Source organism: Lepidochelys kempii, chromosome 3 (genome assembly GCF_965140285.1).
Source record: "Lepidochelys kempii isolate rLepKem1 chromosome 3, rLepKem1.hap1, whole genome shotgun sequence".
In the NCBI taxonomy this organism is placed as follows: Eukaryota; Metazoa; Chordata; order Testudines; family Cheloniidae; genus Lepidochelys; species Lepidochelys kempii.
In genome coordinates, this window is record NC_136382.1 from 162,696,820 (window position 1) to 162,719,939 (window position 23,120).

General features: G+C 38.8%; 1 protein-coding gene across 4 annotated transcripts in view; it reads right to left on the reverse strand.

Moving 5' to 3' along the window:
* Positions 1 to 23,120, reverse strand: part of IARS2 (isoleucyl-tRNA synthetase 2, mitochondrial) — an 88,544-nt gene that overhangs the window by 65,064 nt on the left and 360 nt on the right. For 3 of the 4 annotated variants that reach the window (XR_012158229.2, XM_073338852.2, XM_073338854.1), the window contains exons 2-12: positions 21,939 to 22,061; positions 21,007 to 21,163; positions 16,824 to 16,972; positions 16,684 to 16,733; positions 16,477 to 16,586; positions 16,301 to 16,391; positions 15,745 to 15,860; positions 12,500 to 12,669; positions 10,652 to 10,742; positions 10,280 to 10,431; positions 9,477 to 9,637 (exon numbers count right to left, since the gene is read on the reverse strand). Coding sequence is in view for 3 of the 4 variants with exons in the window: in XM_073338852.2 (XP_073194953.1) it covers positions 9,477 to 9,637; positions 10,280 to 10,431; positions 10,652 to 10,742; positions 12,500 to 12,669; positions 15,745 to 15,860; positions 16,301 to 16,391; positions 16,477 to 16,586; positions 16,684 to 16,733; positions 16,824 to 16,972; positions 21,007 to 21,163; positions 21,939 to 22,061 (1,370 nt within the window). In the remaining variant the exon portion in view is untranslated. Of the gene's footprint in view, positions 1 to 9,476; positions 9,638 to 10,279; positions 10,432 to 10,651; positions 10,743 to 12,499; positions 12,670 to 15,744; positions 15,861 to 16,300; positions 16,392 to 16,476; positions 16,587 to 16,683; positions 16,734 to 16,823; positions 16,973 to 21,006; positions 21,164 to 21,938; positions 22,062 to 22,874; positions 23,022 to 23,120 lie in introns of those variants that run through there. The other variant, XM_078852264.1, reaches the window with a different exon arrangement.

The window sequence follows — 23,120 nt, forward strand, 5'->3', positions numbered from 1 at the left end:
CCTTTCCTCAATAAAGAGCAGACTGACGTAGAGTCTTAAGATGTTCTCGCAGTGGAGTTGAAGGTGATTTCTATTATTTGCAATTGGCCTATTTCTGGAACGCATCCTGCATCTCCTGCAAAAGGTTAGCAGCCTCAAACACTTATTCATAGATTCTAAAGCCAGAAGGGACCATTGTGATCTCCTGTATAACAGGCCACAGGACTTCCCCCAAATAATTCCTAAGAGCACAGCTCTTAGAAAAACAGCCATTCTTGATTTAGAAGTTGTCAGTGATGGCGAATCTACCACGACACTTGGTGAATTATTCCAATGGTTAATTGCTCTATTAAAAATGTACACCAGTCTGAATTTGTCTAGCTTCAACTTCCAGCTATTGAATTGTTATGCCTTTCTCTGCTACACAGAAGAGCCTATTAGTAAATATTTGTTCCCTATGTAGATACTTATGGACTGTAATCAAGTCACCCTTGACCTTCTCTTTGTTAAGCTAAACAGATTGAGCTCCTTGCATATATCACTACAAGGCATTTGATCTAATCATTTAATCATTCTCATGGCTCTTCTCTGTATCCTCTCCAATTTATCAACATGCTTCTTGAATTCTGAGCACCAGAACTGAACACGGTATTCTAGCAGTGGTCACACCAGTGCCAGATACAGAGGTAAAATAACCTCTCTACTCCTAGTGGAGATTCTCCTGTTTATGCATCCCAGGATCCCATTAGCTCTTTTGGTCACAGCATCACACTTGGAGATTGTGTTCAGCTGATTATCCACCACAACTCCCAAGTCTTTTTCAGAGTCACTGCTTCCCAAGGCAGAGTTCACCATTCTGTAAGTATAGTTTACATTTTTTGTTCCCAGATGTATACATTTACATTTAGCTGTAATAAAACATATATTGTTTGTTTGGGCCCAGTTTGACAGATTTCTAGCAGAAGCTAGTTCCAGAGCTAGGGACCTATCACAAACACTGCTCTTGGTGATATAGCTTTTGAGCATGTTTACTGAATGCAGAGACTGCAACAGAGCATACACAGTCTCTGAGGTCTTAGATACACAACTCATTCATCTTAGATACACAACTAGCCATGGTGATCCTATTTAGGCCTAACCATAGAAGCCACCTGGATAAGAATTAAGATGTCTGCCTTCTGCATATAAGAAATATGTTACACCCGTACTCAGTATTCTGCACTGGCAACAAATCCAGTCCCCAAGTGAAATTCAAGATGGTTGTCACCATCTATAATATTCTACAAAATCACCAACACTGTTACTTGAATGCCCATAAGCAGAGATGAGCCAGGTAACTCCACAATTTCAAGCTACCTGGAAAAATTCTGTAGGAAGATTGTAAGGACCTTCAATTAAGGGTTCCCTGCCACCTAGCATCATTTTCATGTTCCAGATTCAATCCGATCCAACATGAAGGTCGCAATCTCTGTCATATACTGGGTGAGTAGGGATATTTCTCTGTCCAAGCTTGAAGAAAAGAAGGTGATGTAGAGATAAGTGTCATCAACATATTGACACTGCAGCTAATCTATCCTACAGACTTCATGTGAACACTGAACAAGAGAGCTTGACAACATAGCAGAATGAGCCCTCCAAAGAAGAGTCATTGCACGTGAAAACCCTCCGGCCATTGCTCTAGAAAGAGTGAACATAACCTCGGATCTCTGCTTACTCCTATCAGTCCCTACAGTCAAATCAGCTGCCTCATGAGCAGTGCTGGAAGATTTTCTATAGAACTAGAAATACTGACAGGGAAGTCTGACTGCTGTTCATTGCTCCAAGATCATCCACTAAGATCAATGCTATTTCTGTGCCATGTCCACATTGTATGCCTTGTATAGACTGATGGATTATAATAGTAATTTGTGGAGGGAAAAAACCTGAGTAGTCCATCAAATGAGAGCCACTAAGTAGGTCAAAACTCTACTTTGTCAACAAGCATTGGGTTTTGCAACCCCCAGGAGGGACAAGTTCTATGAAAAATGGCAGATGAATAATAGATCTGTTTAACCCAATCAATAGGAATTAAATAACTGTTACAAAATACTAATGATGCCTTCTTCTAACTAAAAAAATATTAATTCCTAACTTAAGCTTCTCAAAAAAAGGTTTAGAACAGAAAGACTTCTAGTCTGCATCTGATTTTTAAAGCATATAGGAAGTAGTGACTGTACAGAAGAATGACAGAGAATGCTGTATTACACTTGCAGTAAGCTCCCTCCTACCTACCTCTTTTCCGAATGAACAGTGTTTGCTCCAGAATACTTTGCCAGACAGACAGCCTCAACAGAATTAGTGGCAAAAATATTCTCCCAAATTTCTACTTGGTAGCCATAAGTAAAAAGGTAAGAAAATGAGAGGAAAACTCAGACACATATATGGAATGGCAAATTGTGTTATCTGTAATAAAGAATTTTGTTTACTTGTTGTTCCCTGTAGACCTCCAGAAGAAAATGCAACCGTGCAATCAATCTTCCTTGTGTGTGTGTGTGTGAATGGCGTTAGAAAATGAACCTACCACAAAGGTTTCGCCAACCCCACTTCGTAATGGTTTTCTCTACTGTCTCCATGAATACGTCTACTGAGACATCATGGGTTGGACTATGCCTTTATCAAGCTTAATGTTATACAAAATAAAGCCCCATATGGTTAATTTACGAACATCAGTAGGAGTTTATTTTAGAGTGCAAATTCCCCTGAAGCTGATGTGAATTAACAGATAACTTTCTCTTCTACAATATAATAGCATCAGATAATTTGTCAGATACTCCTGGTTACATTATGCAATTAATTATATGAAATAAAAGTAGTCAAATATTGACAGGTTTACTAATCATTAACCAGTATTCTCAGGTTTTTATGGTAGTCTGAAATCAACTAATTGTAAAGATTCAGCAATTTGAAATTATTTACATCTAATTCAATCTCTGTAACAAAAACTCTGGGAGAATTTAAATATCATACAAAAAAGTATTTTTAAAAAGCGGTTGCATATAATATCTAAGATTCCAAGAATGCAACTTCTGCCCCCATGAAAGATTTTAAAAGCCACTCCTCTGACCTCTCCCCAAGATTCTCATGAATAATAAGTGTTCTCCCTATTATTTTTGCAGTTATAGTACACGTACTGCATGCATATTTTAAAAACGAAGGTGAAATTCTCTCTATACATAAATATATCAAAGTGCCAGTGAAAAAACTTTTCTCAAATAATTACTCATCACTCTACAATCTATACATTTCTATGTGAGTACAATAATTCAGAGAGTAAGCAATAAACCCCATTGTAAAACTTTGCCTTATAGTCATAGATCATATCTAAAATAACTTGTATTACGTGTCACTTGCTAGGTCTCTAACAGTGAAAACCCATGAGGTAATTCATGCTACCATGACACCAGCCAATCATTTTGAACTCTGATATTGCTTGTACTGACTGCCTATTTAGGGCGTTATCAGAAATTAAGTAGCATTAAGATGATTCCCAGCAGAAGAAAAAAACAGTTCTCAGTGTTCTCTAGTCCTTTTTCTTTTTGTATAATAATGAGTGAAAGATAGATTTTCTTTTTACGTAGGTATCAGTACTTTGCCAGACGGTACTTTGCTGGACAGTACTTCAGAAGGGAAGGGGTAAGTTGCTAATGTTCTGAACTTATTGGAATATGTTTTAAATAAAGTAAATTTGATAAAGTTATTTACTTACAGTTTTAGATGTATTTATACAAAAAACATGCAACTTGATTTTCTAGGTAAAATTGAAGTGAAGTGATTACATACCTAACTAATAATAAAATCACAGGAAAAGGCGAGAACACTTCTAGAAAATTTTATTAGTCCAATATAAGAATGAATTAGTAAAGCTAAGTAGTAGAAATCTATAAAAGTTCGCACTTGTATTTGTTACTTGAGGTGAGCCACTATTCTAAATCTTTGCTTTTAATTTCCTGACTTTGTTTTTAAAAAGTGATTTAGTCTCTAGGATATTGTTACTTTTTCAATAAATCTAAGAAAAAAAATGAATTAAAATATTTACTTGAAAACCTGATGTTGGAGAACAGCAATTGCATGAGTCAGATTGATTATTTAATTTGTTAAATTGTTGTCTTGTGCAGTTTTTAAAATTTTATACACACACAGAGACACTCCTACTACCCACATTCTCATAATAACTATTTGAAAACTGCAATTATTTAATGTATAACTTCTCTTCTCTCTCATATAGGAAGTAGGAATTTGCCATTTTACTGAAACTTTTGAACTCACGACTTAAATGTGCTGAGGAGACAGAGGTACTTTTTTGTGGGATTTAATATTTATCTGCGTTAGAACACCATTTAGATCACTTTTTAATGCTGGAAAACTATGCTTGTTGCTGCATGCCCAAAATGTCGCAATGCCACATGTGGATGCCAGTAAGTGAGCAGACTCTTAGAGAGACGAAGCATTAAATGTAACTTATGCAGGATTAGAATCTAGTTCTTGTTTTTAAAATTGAAAGTAACAGCAGAATTGCAAACTTTTTTACAGCTTACTGTCTTAGGGCATGCAACATACATCTGGCAAAATAGAATGCTGCTGACTTTAAAATGGCAAGTCCATGGGCATACCCATACTTGCACAGAAAAATACCACTGGTTTATTTTAACAGAGTTACTATTTTAAGATAAGTATGGGGAATCATTCAAGACTAACCAGCAGTATTATCAGATGTAACAGCAACTCCATGTGGACTACACTGACTTCCAGTGGAGATGCTGTTACTTTTGATATCTACTGACAGAATGTGAAGCAGCCACACACATTTATACAGCATTGGAGTTAAAAAAAATAAGTGCAATTTTCAATCAAAATTCTTTGGAATATTTTGTTATAATTTTGTATCATTCATTTATATAAGTCTGAATATTTAAAAGACATTAGAAGCTTCATGTTCCATATCATGCTAATACTGTAATGTATGAGAACCAACCACAATAAAATATGAAGGACTGCTGTACATTTGATTAAGAACTGGTGTACAGGAAAATGACCTATGAATTGACAGACTGTGTCTTCTAAATTTGTCTGTCACTTCTGTAGGCCAATATTCTGCATGCCTTAACTGCTTTGGAACCAGAAGTCTGCTATGGCTAACTTAGAGAAAATGCATCTCCTGCTGTACTGTGAAATATTTAGAAGAACAAACTGTACAATACTTATTTTTAAGTCAATGCTCATTATTTTTTTTAAAAGAGCAACAGATGTGGCAGCCGAATAAATCTAATTTTCAATCATACAATTTTACTCTTTCATCTCATGTGCTGTATTGACCCTTGTCCACCCCCACATGCCACTTTTTGATATTCATGAATAATAGGCTTACACAAAGGTGGAGTTACTGATCTACTGCGATGTTTTCTCCATAAAAATGCCCCAACAATGCCACTGTTCATACAACTCCAGCGACATGCCACAGCTCAAATGTTTACAAAGGCACACCTTTCGGGATATGTTCTTCACTTTTAAGAGAGCTATATAACTAAAGGAGAATTCCTATCCAGTACTACCTTCAAATATGTTCCCTGTTGCCCAGCTAAATGTATGCAATCAGTCCTATTTGTACATATTATGGTGTTTATCTATAATTTCAGAGGAAAATATTGCTTAAGACACATTTTCATAGCTTGTTGACTGACTGCAAAGTTGTGCTACATAGGAGTTTTTTGTTTTTATCATAATACTAAACCGTCTTTATTTTTCACACAATTCAGGAATACTAAAAGCAAAAATATTTCTTTAAAAGGCTACTTTCCAGATGGACTGTAATGGCTCCTGCAGAGGAGCCATACTTTATTTTGTAAATATATATTTGAAGCCTTTTTGTAAATGCTAAATGAATGACTTCCACATGTAAGAGATTATCTTAACCCAATATATAGAGCCTTTACACATTTCTGTCCAAGAGTACCTTGGCACTATTTGCATGCTGATAACAAATACCACAGACAGAGGAAGTGAACAAAAAGAATTGTGTGCACACACCACACACATTGACTAGCTTTGCATAGAATCGTAGGACTGGAAGAAACCTCAAGAGGTCATCTAGTCCAGTCCCCTGCACTCATGGCAGGACTAAGTATTATCTAGACCAGGGGTGAACAAACTACAGCCCGTGGGCCACATCCAGCCTGTGGGACCCTCCTGCCCAGCCCCTTAGCTCCTGGCCCAGGAGGCTCGCCCCTGGCCTCTCCCCCCCGCAGCCTCAGCATGCCACGCTGCAGGTGTAGTATATTAAACTGCTCCATGTAGGAATGTGCTACTGGTAGCAGTTACAGAGAGCAATTTACTACACGACATCAGCACAACGCTCTGGGCGGCCGAGCAACACTCTGGGGGGGGGGCGCGGCTGTAGCGCCGCCAGCCACCGGTGCTCCGTGCTGCGCGGTAAGGGGGGGTTAGATAGAGGGCAGGGAAGTTCGGGGTGGTGGTCGGGGGCAGGGGTCACCTCCAAAGCACTTGCAACCCTTGTCAGCTTGGTATTGTCTGCAAAAGGGGTGTGGATGGGATTGGGGCGGTCAGAGGGTGGGGAACGGGGGGAAGGGGTTGAATGGGGGCAGGGGTCCCGGGGAGAGTAGTCAGGAAGGAGGGGGGGTTGGATGGGGCCATGGGAGGCAGTCAGGGGCAGGGTTTCCGGGGACGGTCACGGGACAGGGAGTGTGTGTGGGGGGGGCGGGGGCCGGGCCGTCAGAGAATGAGCAGCAAGAAGTACGGGGGCGGATAGGAGGCGGGAGCACAGCCTGGCACAGCCTCCCCTAACCGGCCCTCCATACAATTTCCGAAACCTGATGTGGCCCTCAGGCCAAAAAGTTTTCCCGCCCCGATCTAGACCATCTCTGACTTGTGGCTGTCTAACCTGCTCTTAAAAATCTCCAATGACGGAGACTCCACAACGTCCCTGGGCAATTTATTCCAGTGCTTAACTACCCTGACAGTTAGGAAGTTTTTCCTAATGTCCAACCTAAATCACCCTTGCTGCAATTTAAGCCCATTGCTTCATGTCCTATCCTCAGAGGTTAAGGAGAACAATTTTTCTCCCTCTTCCTTGTAATAACCTTTTATGTACTTGAAAACTGTTTTCATGTCCCCTTTCAGTCTTCTCTTCCCCAGACTAAACAAACCCAATTTTTTCAATCTTCCCTGGTAGGACATGTTTTCTAGAACTTTAATCATTTTTTTGCTTTCCTCCAGACTCTAACTCATCCACATCTTTCCTGAAATGTGGTGCCCAGAATTGGACACAAAACTCCAGCAGAGTGAAAGAATTACTCTGTGTTTTACTTACAACACTCCTGCTAATACATCCCAGAATGATGTTTGCTTGTTTTGCAACAGTGTTACACTGTTGACTCTCATTTAGCTTATGATCCACTATGACCCCCAGATCCCTTTCTGCAGTACTCCTTCCGAGCCAGTCATTTCCTATTTTGTGTGTGTGCAATTTATTGTTCCTTCTTAAGTGGAGTATTTTGCATTTGTCCTTATTGAATTTCAATCTATTTACTTCAAACCCCTTCTCCAGTTTGTCCAGATCATTTTGAATTTTAATCCTACCTCCAAAGCACTTGCAACCCTTGCCAGCTTGGTATTGTCTGCAAAACTTTATAAGTGTAATCTCTATGCCATTATCTAAATTATTGATGAAGATATTGAACAGAACCAGACCCAGAACTAATCTCTGCGGGACCCCACTTGATATGCCCTTCTGGCTTGACTGTGGCCACTAACAACTACTTTCTGGGAATTGTTTTCCAACCAGTTATGCACCCACCTTATAATAGCTCCATCTAGGTTGTATTTCCCTAGTTTGTTAATGAGAAATATCACGCAAGACAGTATCAAAAGCCTTTATAAAGTCAAGACATACCACACATCTAACGCTTCCTCCCTATCCACCAGGATTGCCTACTAAATGTAAAAAGTGTATGCCACTTTAGAACCAAATTTGTAGAAATGGCATTATTAGGTTCCATATCAATTGTGTCTGACTGAATTTCCATATCAAATTTGTTCAGTCCTCAAAACTTGCCCTGAACTCTGGAAGTCAAGCTGGATTCTTTACAGAGACAGCCAGAAGAGGCTCGGCAACCAATTTCCACTCCCCTTCACCTATGCAATCTTATTATCCTTAAAGGGATTTGCACAGGGGTCACTGAGGGCATAATCTGAATACAACTGAGTTACACTTGTGTATCTGAAGGCAGGAATTGACTCCAAAAATCAAATATGGAAAGCAAGGACTCCACAATGCCATTTTTACAAAGTCATCTTATAGGGTAGACTCCTACTTTAAAACCTCTTCCCCCCAAAAAGCTAAAGGTAGTACCCTGATCATGAAAATAAACAGCTCAACAAAAGTTTCAGTTTAAAAACTAAAAGCAGTTTAGCTATCAGTGTAAGAGACAATCAGAAGAAAAACACTTTGGAAAAGGTTAATAAAATTCTTTGGGGGATTTTTGTTGTTTGCTTGATTTGTTTTGATCAGTGTACTAGGCTGAAATGTACTAATATTTTAAAACTCAGTTCAGATTATTTTTTTTTATTGTGAACTCATGAAAAGGAGAGTTTGCAATAGATATAAGAGTGTCATATATAAGACCCAAGAGGTAATTGTCCTGCTCTGCTCAGCACTGGTGAGGCCTCAGTTGGAGTACTACATTCTGTTTTGGGCACTACGCTTTAAGATGTGGAGAAATTTAAGACAATCCAGAGAAGAGCAACAAAAATGATAAAAGATTTAGAGCAACCTGATCTTTAAGGAAAGGTTAAAAAACTGGGCATTTTTAGTCTCGACAGAAGAAGACTGGGACGGGACCTGGTAACAGTCTCAAATGTGTTAATGGCTGTTTTAAAAAGTATGGTGATCAGTTGTTCTCCATGGCCGTGAAGGTAGGAAAAGAAGTAATGTGCTTAATCTGCAGCAAGGGAGATCTAGATCATATATTAGGAAAAAAATTCTAACTGTAAGAATAGCATCTGTCAGCTCTTCAATTTCAGAAATTATTGTAACAAATAATTGCATAATTGAGGTCATAATGCTGAGATTATAGTCATAATCTGTTCTAGCTACAGGATGCAGTTCTTTACATTTAATACGGATGTCTAACATCAGCTCTCCTGAAAAAAATCTATTAAATCACAGACGACTGTCAAGAAGGTGGCTCAACTGATTGCGGGTTAGTGGAATGAGACAGACCTCGACTACTACCTTTAAACCACATTCAGTAATAAGACATTGGCTCCTCTTTTTCCATTTAAAATAACTAAACAATATAAAATTAACTATGCCAAAAAACACACCTTTTACACAGTCATGAACCAAAATGAATTTGCTTGCACCTCAGTTGTTTGTAGTTTTAATATTTTCCATATCAGAGCAAGACAGGACTCTTATTTTTTAATATGAATAAAATAAATACCTGTTTATAAGGGATTCTCCTGTTGTCTTATGATAGAACACTGGAATCGGAACACCCCAACTCCTCTGTCTTGAGATGCACCAATATGTCCTTCTGTCCAGCATTTCTAGCATTCTATTCACTGCTGATGCAGGAATAAATTTCACTTTTTTTAACAATTCCTATGAAATAACCATAACTAAAATTATTCAGGGTTGGCGAGAATTCAGAATTTAACAAAAGGACACTACTTATTCTCTGAGGGCACAAACAGCTACCGGCAGAAATCCTCACATATTGATATAATATGCTCCGAAGTGATATCTCATGGATATCACCACCACTCACTTTATTTTCTGCTTAAATCTACCTATCTGAACTACTTATATGACCCCTGATACCAAACACCTTACAATCTTTAATGTATTTATCCTCACATGTCCTCTATTATCCCAGTTTTACAGATCGGGAACTGAGGCACAGAGAGGTTAAGTGATTGCAAAGGTCATACAGGAAATCTGGGCTTGAGTGGAGGTATTGAACCCAGCTCTCCCAACTTTCTTCTTCGGAGTCTTAAATGGGAAAGGGCATAAGTGCACAATTAGTCTAAAGTTGGTGGCAAATAAATGAATATGTAACTGTTGGTAATTTCTAAATTAACTGTTAATAAGACTGTGATTACAAACACTTTGCAGCTGATAGCAAACACTTAGGGAGGAAAGCATACTTTTGAAGTGGAATGTACATGTTATGCAAAGACCACATATGATAGTAATGTCCTTTACACTCCCTCAAATAGCAAACTATGTAACGAAGTGTAGTACCTGGGCTGTAACCTTGATATTTGCTGTGTTTACAAACCACTGTTTGCTTGCACGAATAATCACTGGTTTCTTAGTCCTCCAATCATATGGGTAGCTATGTACACATTTCTCCTCTTTTAATAAACTCTTTGCTGCTTGAAGCATCTGAATGACTAATGAGAGTGAGAATTAAGAGTTAGCGGTAATAAAAAATCAGTTTAACACAACACACTGGTGCCACTAACTCCACTTCTTTCCTTTCCCCAAAATCCAATTCCCATCCTTATGATAACAGGAAGTGCCAATATTTTGTTCACTGTAAAATTAGTTTGGTTTACATGAGCCTTCAAAATATTTCACAGAATATTGACTAACTGAACACAAGATACTAACCAGCTTCATTTCCTTCTTCCAGTACAGCCTTGTTTTGAAGCTCAGGACCTGCAGCTTCTGTAAAAAATCCACCTTCATCCACCAGGCAATCCTAAAAACAAGAATATTTTTTAGTAATGTCAAAATATCAAGGGACTATTGTATTCCTGTTATTTTACAAGAATCTGAAATTATGAACTAAGATTGCAGTATAATATACCATACATCTGAAGAAGGCTGAAAAATAAGGTATCACTTTTAATATTTAAAGGTAATTATGATGTAACAACCCTGAAATTTGCCAACATGCCACTGAGCCTGAATCCTCAGCACAGGATGAACTCCACTGAGTTTGTGAAGATACAGCATTCATGTTATTACACCACGTCAAAGAATACTATTCCACTTAATTCTTAACAGATAGAATAACTACAAGCAAAACAGAAGTACACTTAGCCAGAAATAATGCCAAGGAAAAAATCTTAAGCACAAGTTAGATCATGTCAGGCTCAGCTTTAAAACAGTGTATTAATCCTTTCTGCCAGAGCTCCTAAAGCACACAGATATTGCAAATTGATTACACATACGGGGATCACTTCATCCATCACTGAAACAGCCACTTCTGAGGAGGAAGGTGTCAGCCTTTATACAGAGCAGAAAACTAGCTCAATAGAGAAGGCAAAAAATACTTTATCCATTTGAAGCTACAGGGGAAGGCAGACAATTTCCCACATTGGAAATTTAGCCCCAGTCTTGCAAGAAGTGAGGTGAGACGTTTTTGGCAACAAAACTGCAAAAAGCTGCAAAAATCTCACTTTTACGTTTAATCCAAATGACTGTCACCTTCCACAGAACAGTACCCCATAACATCATGCAGCAGCATTAGTTCAGCACTGATTAAGAGTGAACAGCACCACCTAATCAACTATCACACTACTATAGACAGTATGGTCCAGGGGATAGGGTGCTAGACTGCAAAATACAAGAGCTGAGTTCTATTCGCAGTGCTGCTACTAGTTTGCTGCATGAGCAATGGCAAGTCACTTAGCCACTCTTTGTCTCAGTTTCCCCTCAGTATAACGTAAAGCACTTTGAGACGTATTTAAGCAAATACTCTTGTCACCATCTCCTAGATTTTCCTTGGACAGCTCTCCTCCAATTACTAATTCCTTTATTAACATGCAAATTCCTTTATTCAAGAGCTGATCAAATTACACTCTGATGATCTCACAGCAAGGGGGGGAAAAAAAAAAAGCCAAGCCAACAGAAATCTAGAATATTACAAGGAAAAATTTACATGTTATAGAACTGTAGTAAATTATTTGACAGGTAAGCTCCTTTTTCTTTTAAGCAATTCCCATGAAAGAGGATTAATTTGTTCCTTTTAGCTAACACTTGTTACATTTACAGAGCATCTTTGCTCCTCCCCAAGAATCTCTCAAAGACCTCAAAGCTCCTTGAGAGATACTAAAAACAACAATTACCTATATTACTGATGGCTTGGCAAACTGAGGCACAAAAAGTTGCAATTTGCAACTGATCTCTCTGTATTTATAATTTATCTTCTCCAAAAAGGAGTATTCCATTCCACTGTTACATTACCAAGGTTAGGCAACACTTGGCTGAAAAGCAGAACCATTTTTCCTACTTATGTTTTTAGAATCCAAGCCTTTGCTCTTCCTCAGCCAATGCTGTTTACAGCAGGTCTCCAAGTTAATCAGGGACAGTGAGATGGTTACATACAGGTGTCAAAACAATTTTAAATGTCATGCAATATGCGTAAGTTATGTGACTCTTTACATTTTAGTGGTGTGTGACCAAAAATATACAGGTTAAAAATGAGGAGAAAAAACAAACAAACAAAAGTACCATGGGCAGCTGGTGATGGGAAGCTACACTGTAATCCTCCATACCATGAGCTGGGGCTGTGTGAACTAAACCTGTTCCTTTTGCCATTGTCACATGATTTGCTGGCAAGAAAGGGGACTCTCTGCCAGGAATTGTGGGATGAGCACAAGAACCATTTTCCAAATCAACACCTGAAGCAAAAAGAAATGGGATATTCAACAATTTATGAGCCCAGCTTGTATTTTTCAAAGTCATAGAACAAAAAAATTACAATTCATAAACAAAAATGCAAGTATCCATACTCTGATACAGTTTTTCCTATCCACCCTCCAGAGTACTGGGCTTCCCTGTCTCTCCATTTGTGCCACTCCTACACAGACACACCCCATCCATCCAGGAGAATATTGTTTTCTTCTGAGCCAGGCAACGCTACTCCAGCAGTAGTTGAGCTATATAAAGCACTCCTAGCCTAAAGGCACTAAGTGCATTCTTATCTGTTTCCGTCTTAGGTCTCAATGTACCAGGACCCAATATTGACCTCTAGAATCCAGGATGGCAGTATAATATACTGTGATCTAGTGGTCTGAAGACGAGGCTGGAGACAATAGACCCAAAATCTATTCCCAGCTTTGCTTTAACTTCCCATTTGACCATATTTGTTTATATATTCTGTATCTTTAAGAAGTTATAAAACAAAGGCTCTCAACTCAATCACTAGGCAACTAACCATTGTAAAGTACAGTGACATTAAACATCTTCCCCCAAACCACGCAATAAAAATAAACCAGAGATCAAATTCAAACAATACTTCAACACCTTCCCAAATGCAAAACCTTACTGCATCTCTCCCTCCCCGCAAGCCTGGATAAATAGATTCAGGACTAAGATGGACAACTGTAGGTCTTAAAGGTAAACAAATTTCAAACTGTGGAGGAAGGAGGCAAGAAATAGGTTCCAAAATTGAGACTTTTGTCATCAGTGCTCCATTTTAGCTCTCATTTCAGTTGCTGCAGGTCACCTGTAAACCATAGTGACTTGAGCAGATAAAGCCGGAGAAGAAGACATCTAGGGCCACTTTGTCGATCGCTGAGAATGAGATTATAAAGTCCGGCCAAAACATTCCTCCTATTGGAGAAATGGATAACTCACATCCCTTAGGAAATGGTCACGTTCCATCAATCACTGAGAACAGGCCATACAAAAGAATTCCTCACTCCCTCAGGAAAGGCGCTCCGCCACCTCTAATCAGAGGCAGTAAGGATAGGTCCATAACATGGGTAAAATTTCCAACGGACACCCACAATCCCAACTCAAATTCCAAATCACAAGTGTGGACAACTGCGCAGCTAGCAATCACCTAGGATCGTTTAACAGTCCTCAGGTGATCATGAATTCCTGAGCTAACTGAGAACAGTCAGCTACAGTACTTGGATGTTAACAACACAGAGCACTATCAGCCTTAGTACCTCTAATGCCTCCCCAGTGAGGAATTTCAACAGCCCACATGAGGATTTTGCAGTGAAGCAGGCAATCAGTACACTAACACCAGACCCATGTTAACTTCATTTGGGACTCTCGTACAAGATACACACAGTACATATGAACCAACTTTGGGTTAGGAATCCACCTGAATTTCAGCATAGATGCATTTTTCAGAGTAGCAGCCATGTTAGTCTGTATCCGCAAAAAAAAAAAAAAAAAAAAGAGTACTTGTGGCACCTTAGAGACTAACAAATTTATTTGAGCATAAGCTTTCGTGAGCTACAGCTCACTTCATCGGATGCATGCAGTGAAAAATACAGTGGGGAGATTTATATACACAGAGAACATGAAACAATGGGTGTTACCATACACAGTGTAACAAGAGTGATCAGGTAAGGTGAGCTATTACCAGCAGGAGAGCAGGGGGAGAAAAAACCTTTGGTAGTGATAATCAAGGTGGGCCATTTCTAGCAGCTGACAAGAACGTGTGAGGAACAGTGTGTGTGTGTTGGGGGGGGGGGGGAATGAACATGGGGAAATAGTTTTACTTTGTTTAATGACAGATCCATATCCAGTCTTTATTCAAGCCTAATTTAATGGTGTCCAGTTTGCAAATTAATTCCAATTCAGCAGTCTTTCATTGAAGTCTGTTTTTAAAGTTTTTTGTTGAAGAATTGCCACTTTTAGGTCTGTAATCGAGTGACCAAAGAGATTGAAGTGTTCTCCGACTGGTTTCTGAATGTTATAATTCTTGATGTCTGATTTGTGTCCATTTATTCTTTTACATAGAGACTATCCAGTTTGGCCAATGTACATGGCAAAGGGGCATTGATGGCACATGATGGCATGTATCACATTGGTAGATATGCAGGTGAACGAGCCTCTGATAGTGTGGCTGATGTGATTAGGCCCTATGATGGTGTCTCCTGAATAGATATGTCGCAATGGGCTTTGTTGTAAGGACAGGTTCCTGCGTTAGTGGTTTTGTTCAAAAACAGACTCCAACGAGAGACTGCTGAATTGGAATTAATTTGCAAACTGGACACAATTAACTTAGGTTTGAATAAAGACTGGGAGTGGATGTGTCATTACACAAACTATTTCCCCATGTTTATTTTCCCCCCGGGCCACTGTTCCTCACACGTTCTTGTCAACTGCTGGAAATGGCCCACCTTGATTATCACTACAAAAGGTCGTCCTCCCGCTCTCCTGCTGGTAATAGCTCACCTTACCTGATCACTGTCCTTACAGTGTGTATGGTAACACCCATTGTTTCATGTTCTCTGTGTATATAAATCTCCCCACTGTATTTTCCACTGCATGCATCCGATGAAGTGAGCTGTAGCTCACGAAAGCTTATGCGCACATAAATTTGTTAGTCTCTAAGGTGCCACAAATACTCCTTTTCTTTTTGAGGATAGATGCAAAACAGCACCACCAAGGTAAACTGTATTCCTAGTCCACTCCTCACGTGCTATGCTCTATATTCTGTACATAATTATCCTCCAACTTCTTATTTCCATTTTACAAATGGGATAACTTCTGTAAAGCACTTTGAAGTATATGGTTGAAAAGTTAGTACCACCACCACCAACTCACTATGCTGAATCTTTGATACATTTTGATTACTGTTCTTCAGATTATTTTTAGCTAAAACTACTATAAATACATGTGCAAAGTGTAGCTAATGAAACAGATATTCTACTTTCACATCAACATTTTAAACAAACGCCTACAACGTACTACCTTACAAATTAACATTCAGAGTATATTTAAACTCTTACCTTTACATGTTGAAATAACTTCAAATTGTGTATCCAAGATGGCAGCTGTAGACTCAACTCTATTTGCAGCCAGAATGTAACATTCACCAGTATTTGCACATTTTACAATGGAATAGCTATAAGACAAATGTATTAAATACATTAAATTAGAAAAAAAAATCAATATTAGCAAACTATATAGTTTATAGTACTAAAGCTTACTTTTTAAATTTTTTAGATGTTTGCTGCTTTTAAGCCATCTGAAAATGTGATTTTAACTACAAAAATCCTGCAAATGTTTCACACTCAAAGCTTCAAATGATTTCAATAGAACGAATGCAAAAGCAGGACCTAAAGTAGCAATACCTTTAGAGAACTAAAAATAAAGAATAATTAACTTTTTAAAAAGGAGATGGGAAAAAGTCTGAAATTGAGTTACCTAAAAATTAAAAATACCATTAAATAAACCTAAGATGCCTATTACTTCAGCCTTGCTATTAGGAGGAATACAACTCTGCTAATAGATATTGATACTGACGGAAGCAGATTCAGAAAGTTAAATAAGTTAAATACATACTCTGAATCTGGCATATAACAAATAGCTTGATTGGCAGGAATAGTCCAGGGCTGGGTGGTCCAGATTAGCAAACTAACAGTTGAAGATCCATCTACAGATGCAAATTAACAAATACGTTATTTGTCATAAAATCCAAAGATATCAGAGTCTTAAGAATAAAATGTTACAAATCATACCTATCACAGAGGCCAGTTTAGGAGGCGATTTCAACAAGGGGAATTTGATATATACAGAACGACTGACATGCTGCTGATTGTATTCAAGTTCAGCTTCAGCCAAGGCTGTACTGGGTGAAGATCAGATATGAGTTAACCACATTAACATGAAAATGTATTGCTCTCTCTGCTTCTATTTTAGAGATAAAATGGAAAGTTGATTCTTACTTTGCTGAAGGAGACCAAAATACCGGTTTATAGTCCTGATAAATGTAACCCTAAAGGGAAAAAACACAGAGTTAACTTGATTAAAACTATATTGTAACTTAAAAAATTTAAGGATTTTGTTAAATGACAAACTAGCATACCTTGTCATACATTTTGTGGAAGATACTCAGTTGTTTTGCCTCATACTTCCTATCAAATGTGTGGTAGCAATTAGTCCAATCTGCCATTATACCCCAGCGAATGAAGGCAGATTTCTGTTTCTCAATTGCCCTTTCTGCAAATTCTTTTGCTAAAAAGGAAGAATAATTTTTAAAAACAATGTTCTTTTAAAATCTGCATGATCACTTTAGTTTTAGAAAATGCTAATGGCTTACTTGCTAGAGAAAGCTTAACCTCAGCTGGGAACAAAATAAATATAAAACTAAACTAAGTGATTTATATAACAGCAACTTTTGCAAGCTTCAAAATCCTTTATTCATATGAGTCGTCCCATCAAAGCGAATGGCAGGGTTTGAAAAAGCCAATCACCTACAGGAAGTTTTTTCAGGTAAGCCATTCATTTTAATAGAATGTAAACTTTAATTTTAAAAGGAAAAAAATTCTAACCCTTATGGTTATGAAGACAACCTGCCAAATATAAAATGAATGTAAACTGATCAACCGCTGTAGTGCCTCTTCTGCTTTTCCTAGCTTTCCAAAGCAGCAAGCAGCTGCCTGAAATTAAAACCAAGTTGGTTTAAATTGCTGCTATTCAGAACTAGAACTGGTTAAACTGTAAATTGCAAATAATTTTCCAAATTAATTTTGATTTTTTCAATTGCATAAGTTTTCACATTCCTCCCCGCCCCCATTATTTGGCAAGCTCTATTCAGAACCCTGAAGGCAGCAGTGATGTGGTCTAGAATCATAAATGTCATGCTCCATCCACCCTACTGCGAGAAGTTATGAACTGTAGGGGGTGGAGTGGTGCCGGTGGGAGAGGAAGAGATACAAGTAGGGAGAGATGACAACAACAAAATATAGGAGGGCTGGGGCAGAGAGCTGTTCCCTGGCAGCAATCAGGAAGTTCTGAAAAGGGTAGAAGAGCATCCTCTATTCCAGAAGCTACAATAGGATAAAGTTTAAAATGTATCAAACATCTACTAACCAGAGGCTAATAATAAAGATACAGGCTCCAGTACATTCCAGGAATTGTACCCTGGGTGAAAAGTCACTGCATTAATGGTTGGCTGAGGTTCTCAAATGAACACTGCTCCCGAACATCTACTATCACCTACTAGCCAAAGTTTGATATGAACGGGGTTATATAAGGGGTTTTATGCTCTCCTCAATGGGAATAATCATGAACAATAAGCTCTACACACCTGGAATTTTATTCAACCCTAAAATGCAGCTCCATCTGGAATAGGTATATGGTAGCTAACCAAGATGCAAGTCAAGTATATAATAGCACCATACAAAGACAGAGAAAAGGCATCCACTTTTCTAATATAGCTAAATCCAAAATCATCTCCCCATGTACCACATTATTTTAAAAGCATTACTTTAAACCACCACTACTATCAGAATAGCATAATCAACATGGGTTTGAATATTATGCCCTTTTAAAATTTAAACTACATGCCAACTTAAAATGGAAAGAAATTTCATTGCATGTGTGACTTAAAATCGTCTGAATGCTTATTATCCCAAAATCACCTAGCAATAACTAAAAAAAGTTATTGGAGAGAACAGTTAAATTCAAAGCAAGTGAATGATGTATCATGTTTTCCATAACTGCTTTGCCAGTGCATACAGACTGCAGTTTGCAAACACAACCTTTTCAAGAGATGTGAAGTTACAACAGCACATAAGCTACATAGTCTAAAGGGCACATTGGCTACAATTGCCAGTCATTCCACTGCATGACAAAACTATTACCAATAAACCAACTACAACACATGATCAGAACACTTTCCATCTAATCCATCATGAACTCTCAGAAGGCACCACCTACACAGTTTCCCAATATTATACATGGTGTGGGGGGTAAAAAACAAATGTGTTTTCATAGATTCCAGAGCCAGAAGGGACCACTGTGATCTAATCTGACCTTCTGTATAGCACAGGCCATAGACTTTCCCCAAAATAATTTCTAGAGGATATTTTTTAGAAAACAGCAAATCTTGATTTAAAAAATGTCAGTGATGGAGACTTCACCGCAATCCTTGGCAAAATTTACAATGGTTAATTACATTCATTGTTAAAAATGTTTCCAATCTGAATTTGTCTAGCTTCAACTTCCAGCAACTGGATCACATTATTCCTTTCTCTGCTAAAGAGAACAGACAATTATTAAACATTTGTTTCCCATGCAGATACTGGTAGACTATAATCAAGTCACCCGTTAACCTTCTCCTTGTTAAGCAAAACAGATTGAGCAATTTGAGTCCATCACTAAAAGGCTTTTTTCCCCAAATCCTTTAATCACTCTCATGGCTCTTCTCTGAACCCTCTCCAATTTATCAACATTCTTCTTGAATTGTGGGCACCAGAACTGGACAGCAGCAGTCCCACCAGTGACAAATACAGAGGTAAAATAATCTCTCTACTTCTATTGAAGATTTGTCCATTTATGTATCTGTAACGAAGCGGAATTTTTTTGTAATATTTTTATCAAGTGTATGTGTGCCTTTGTTTCCCCTATATACTGCATTGTTACCTAGCAAAGGGACTGTTTGCTCTCAGGACAGGCTAAAACACAGGTGTCAATGGTGCTCAGTTGTCTGTGGCCTTAGGTCCCATATCAATGGAGCTCTTGAGAAAACAATGGCAGATGCAGACTGGACATGGACACCTAGCAACTAAGGACCCACAGAGATACAGACTTCCCTGTCTCTCTGCACCGTGCAGAGCTGCATCTCCCTAGCTCAGGAACAAAGGACTGGGGGAAAGGGCTGGTGTGAAATGGAAGTTAGATGTTGGCTGAGGAAAGCAGTTATGGATACACCTGGGAGTCTAACAAAGAAGAATGGATAGATGGAGAGACAGAGCTTGAATAACCTGGGTTCACTACAGCTTGGCTGGGCTCCCCGGAACAGACTATGCTTTAACCTTCATTTTTCCATGCTAACCTAAAGACTTTCTATGTTGTGCTCCATTCGACTAATAAACCCTTCTGTTTTGACAACACTGTATGAATGGCATTACAGATGCTTGCAATGATGTACTGATCCACACAGAACGTACAAGTCTCCTTCAAGAGTCTGCCTCAGTGGGACTCACTGAATAGAGCTCATCATCTGAAGCGGGCGTGCTGATGGCGAAGAGGTCCAGCCTAAGGAGGTGGTGAAATCATGGGACTTACCCTGGAGGAAGAGTGAGACCCCTTGAGACCCCAGATTCCTAGAGAATGTTCTAAAACTGAGGCCATAGAATCAATCCTGTGGATCTATGACAGCATCCCAGGATCACATTAGATCTTTTGGCCACAGCATCACAATGGGTGCTCTTATGAAGCTGATTATCCATCACAACCCCCAAGTCTTTTCCAGAGTCACTGCTTCCCAGGTAGAGTCCCCCCTCCTGCAGGTATGTTCTATATTCTTCTAGATGTATATACCTTTAGCCATGTTAAAATACATATTGTTTGCTTGCTCCCAGTTTACCAAGCGATCCAGATTTCTCTGAATCAGTGACCAGGCCTCTTCATTATTTATCATTCCCCCAATTTGTGTCATCTGCAAACTTTATCAGTGATGATTTTATGTTTTCTTCTAGGTTATTAATAAAATGTTAGGGCCAAGAACCAATCTGCGCTACCCCATTGGAAACACAACTATTCAATGACAATTACCCATGTTCCTGATCCCCATAACGATCCAGATTAGTTCAAAAACATTAGGGGAAAAAATGGTCTTCTTTTCAAAGATATTTTTCTTTTTAGGTTCAGCAACTCAGCATACAACCTCAATAAAAATTGGATACAATACTAATTTCATGTTACAGACCTGAACTACATTAGAATCCCAGATGTACATTACCTTTAATTCCCTCTCTCCATCTATGGTTATTACAACTTACAATGTGTTCATACAAACTTGTACTTGATGAACCCACTTTACAAAGGTCACCCTCCTTGTAAGCTTACACTATGTATTTTGCAGATCAAGTATCATCTAATAACCAAGATGTTCCTCACAAATTTCAGTGTACTGAAACTAAAATGAAAACACACAGAAAGCTAGCAAAATAATATTTAACTGAAGACTCAAAAACAACTTATAGAATACAATTATTTAAGTCAGAAATGTTTCTACAAAAATTTTGCAAAGGACAGTTTACCTCTCTGTCTAACCTCCATCGGTGAAAGATTTTGAGTTTCTTTGAGTTCTGACAATGCTTTCAATTCAATAGGCAACCCATGACAATCCCAGCCTGGTACAAAGTGCACTTTATAACCTCTCATCATATGGAACCGATTAGTGATGTCTTTCAAAATCTGGAAAAATTTTAAACCCAAATGTTATTTTTGATATAATTGTTATTACTATCCTCATTCCCCTACATATTAGCTTGATATATAAAGTAACATACAGACGTCCTATCCACAAAAACAACAAGGAGTCTGGTGGCACCTGAAGAAGTGGTTTTTTACCCACGAAAGCTTATGCCCAAATAAATCTGTTAGTCTTTAAGGTGCCACCAGACTCCTTGTTGTTTTTATACAGATGTCTTACTGATTTTGGTGAACTCTGCAAAACCCAAGCACAATCAGGAGTGTTAAAGATTAAGTTTCAGCCTTCACGTTTATGTTTCTTATTGCATGTTATAGCACATCATAAGAACCTCTTGATCAACGGACAACCAAATTTTGCACAGCTGAAGTCCAAAGTTTGCAACTACACAGGGGCTTGAGGGTTACACGAAGTGGAATTATCATTTTATTATGGTAACATATTTCTGAAGTCACTATGCACACAATACTCAAACTATGCATCTAGCAGTTTGCTGGGACGAAGTAGAAACTGGATTTACTTTGACAGAATGAAAATAAGTTTATCATCTGAATACCAATGTGAAACTATAAGTACCACACAGAGCAATTTGTTATTTTCATTGTTACTGTATATGCTTAGCCGTTAAAGAGAAATGAAGGGCCCTATCCTATAAAGTAGTGAATATTCTCAACTTGCATTTACTTCAATGTGAATTGAGAGTGCACTGCACCTTACAGAAGGCATATAATACCTTAAACATACTACTCTTATACTTACCTTATTTAACGCGTGACCAACATGAGGGTCTCCATTGGCATACGGTGGCCCATCATGAAGACAAAATTCATTCTTTGTGTTCCTTTGTCTTTGCCATGAATATAGTTCTGCAAAACCACATTTCTGTACAGACAATATGAAAACATTTAATTCATTATATGCTTGCATTTTAGTAGTTCAAAAAAACTTTTCATTTTAACATCATTCCAACAGTCAAAAAACTAAGAGGAAGAATTGCTCGAACTCCTCAAGTGAAGACTCTCCTCTCTGGGGTTTTAATAGCTTGTAAATTACTTGCCAACCTCCACTACTAAGCTAACAATATTATGCCTGTTTTCTTACATTAAATAGACCACTTATTTGACCAGATTTGTTCTTGATATAACTCCACTGAAATCAAAACAACACCAGGGACACATCTGGTTCATGTTTAATATTCATCAAGCTTTATGAACCAAAATCTTCTGTCTTCCTCAACCACTAACTCAAGATGGACTAAACTGATAGGGAGACAGGTTTGTAGGAAGCTCTTGTGACTGCACGTTTTAAGAAGGTTCTCAACCGTTTTTTTCCTGAGGCCCCAACATGCTATTAAAAACTCCAGGGCCCACCTGTGCCACAAAGACTGTTTTTCTGCATATAAAAGCCAGAGCCAGCATTCGGGGACAGCAAGCAGGACAACTGCTGGGGCCCCACACCACAGAGGGCCCCGCAATGCTAAGTTGTTCAGGCTTCGGCTTCTGCCCTAGGTGGCGGGGCTCGGGGCCTCAATCTTCAGCCCTGCATGGCGGGGCTTTGGCTTTCTGCTTTGGGCCTCAGTGAGTCTAATGCCGGCCCTGCTTGGCGGACCCCCCAAAAACTGCTTGCAGCCTCCCCAGGCGGCCCCAAGTTGAGAACTGGTGCGTTAAACAACTGCAGGTTGACCATTTGTTTTACCATTTCTCCCGTAAGCGCAGGGCTGCACTAGTGAACAATCATAAACGCATCTTCTAGCAGGGATATTACTCGGGTCTCCTGTTAGCGACGGGTTGTAACGTGTGCGTCAAATGTTATACGGGTGGGGCTTTGTGACACAGATCACCCTCCAGGGCTAAGCCAGACTCATTAGAAACCGCTCGCTGAGAGAAGAGGGAACAACACGAATCCCCCTGGCCGCACAGTCCAATGCTGGGGGGCTGCAGG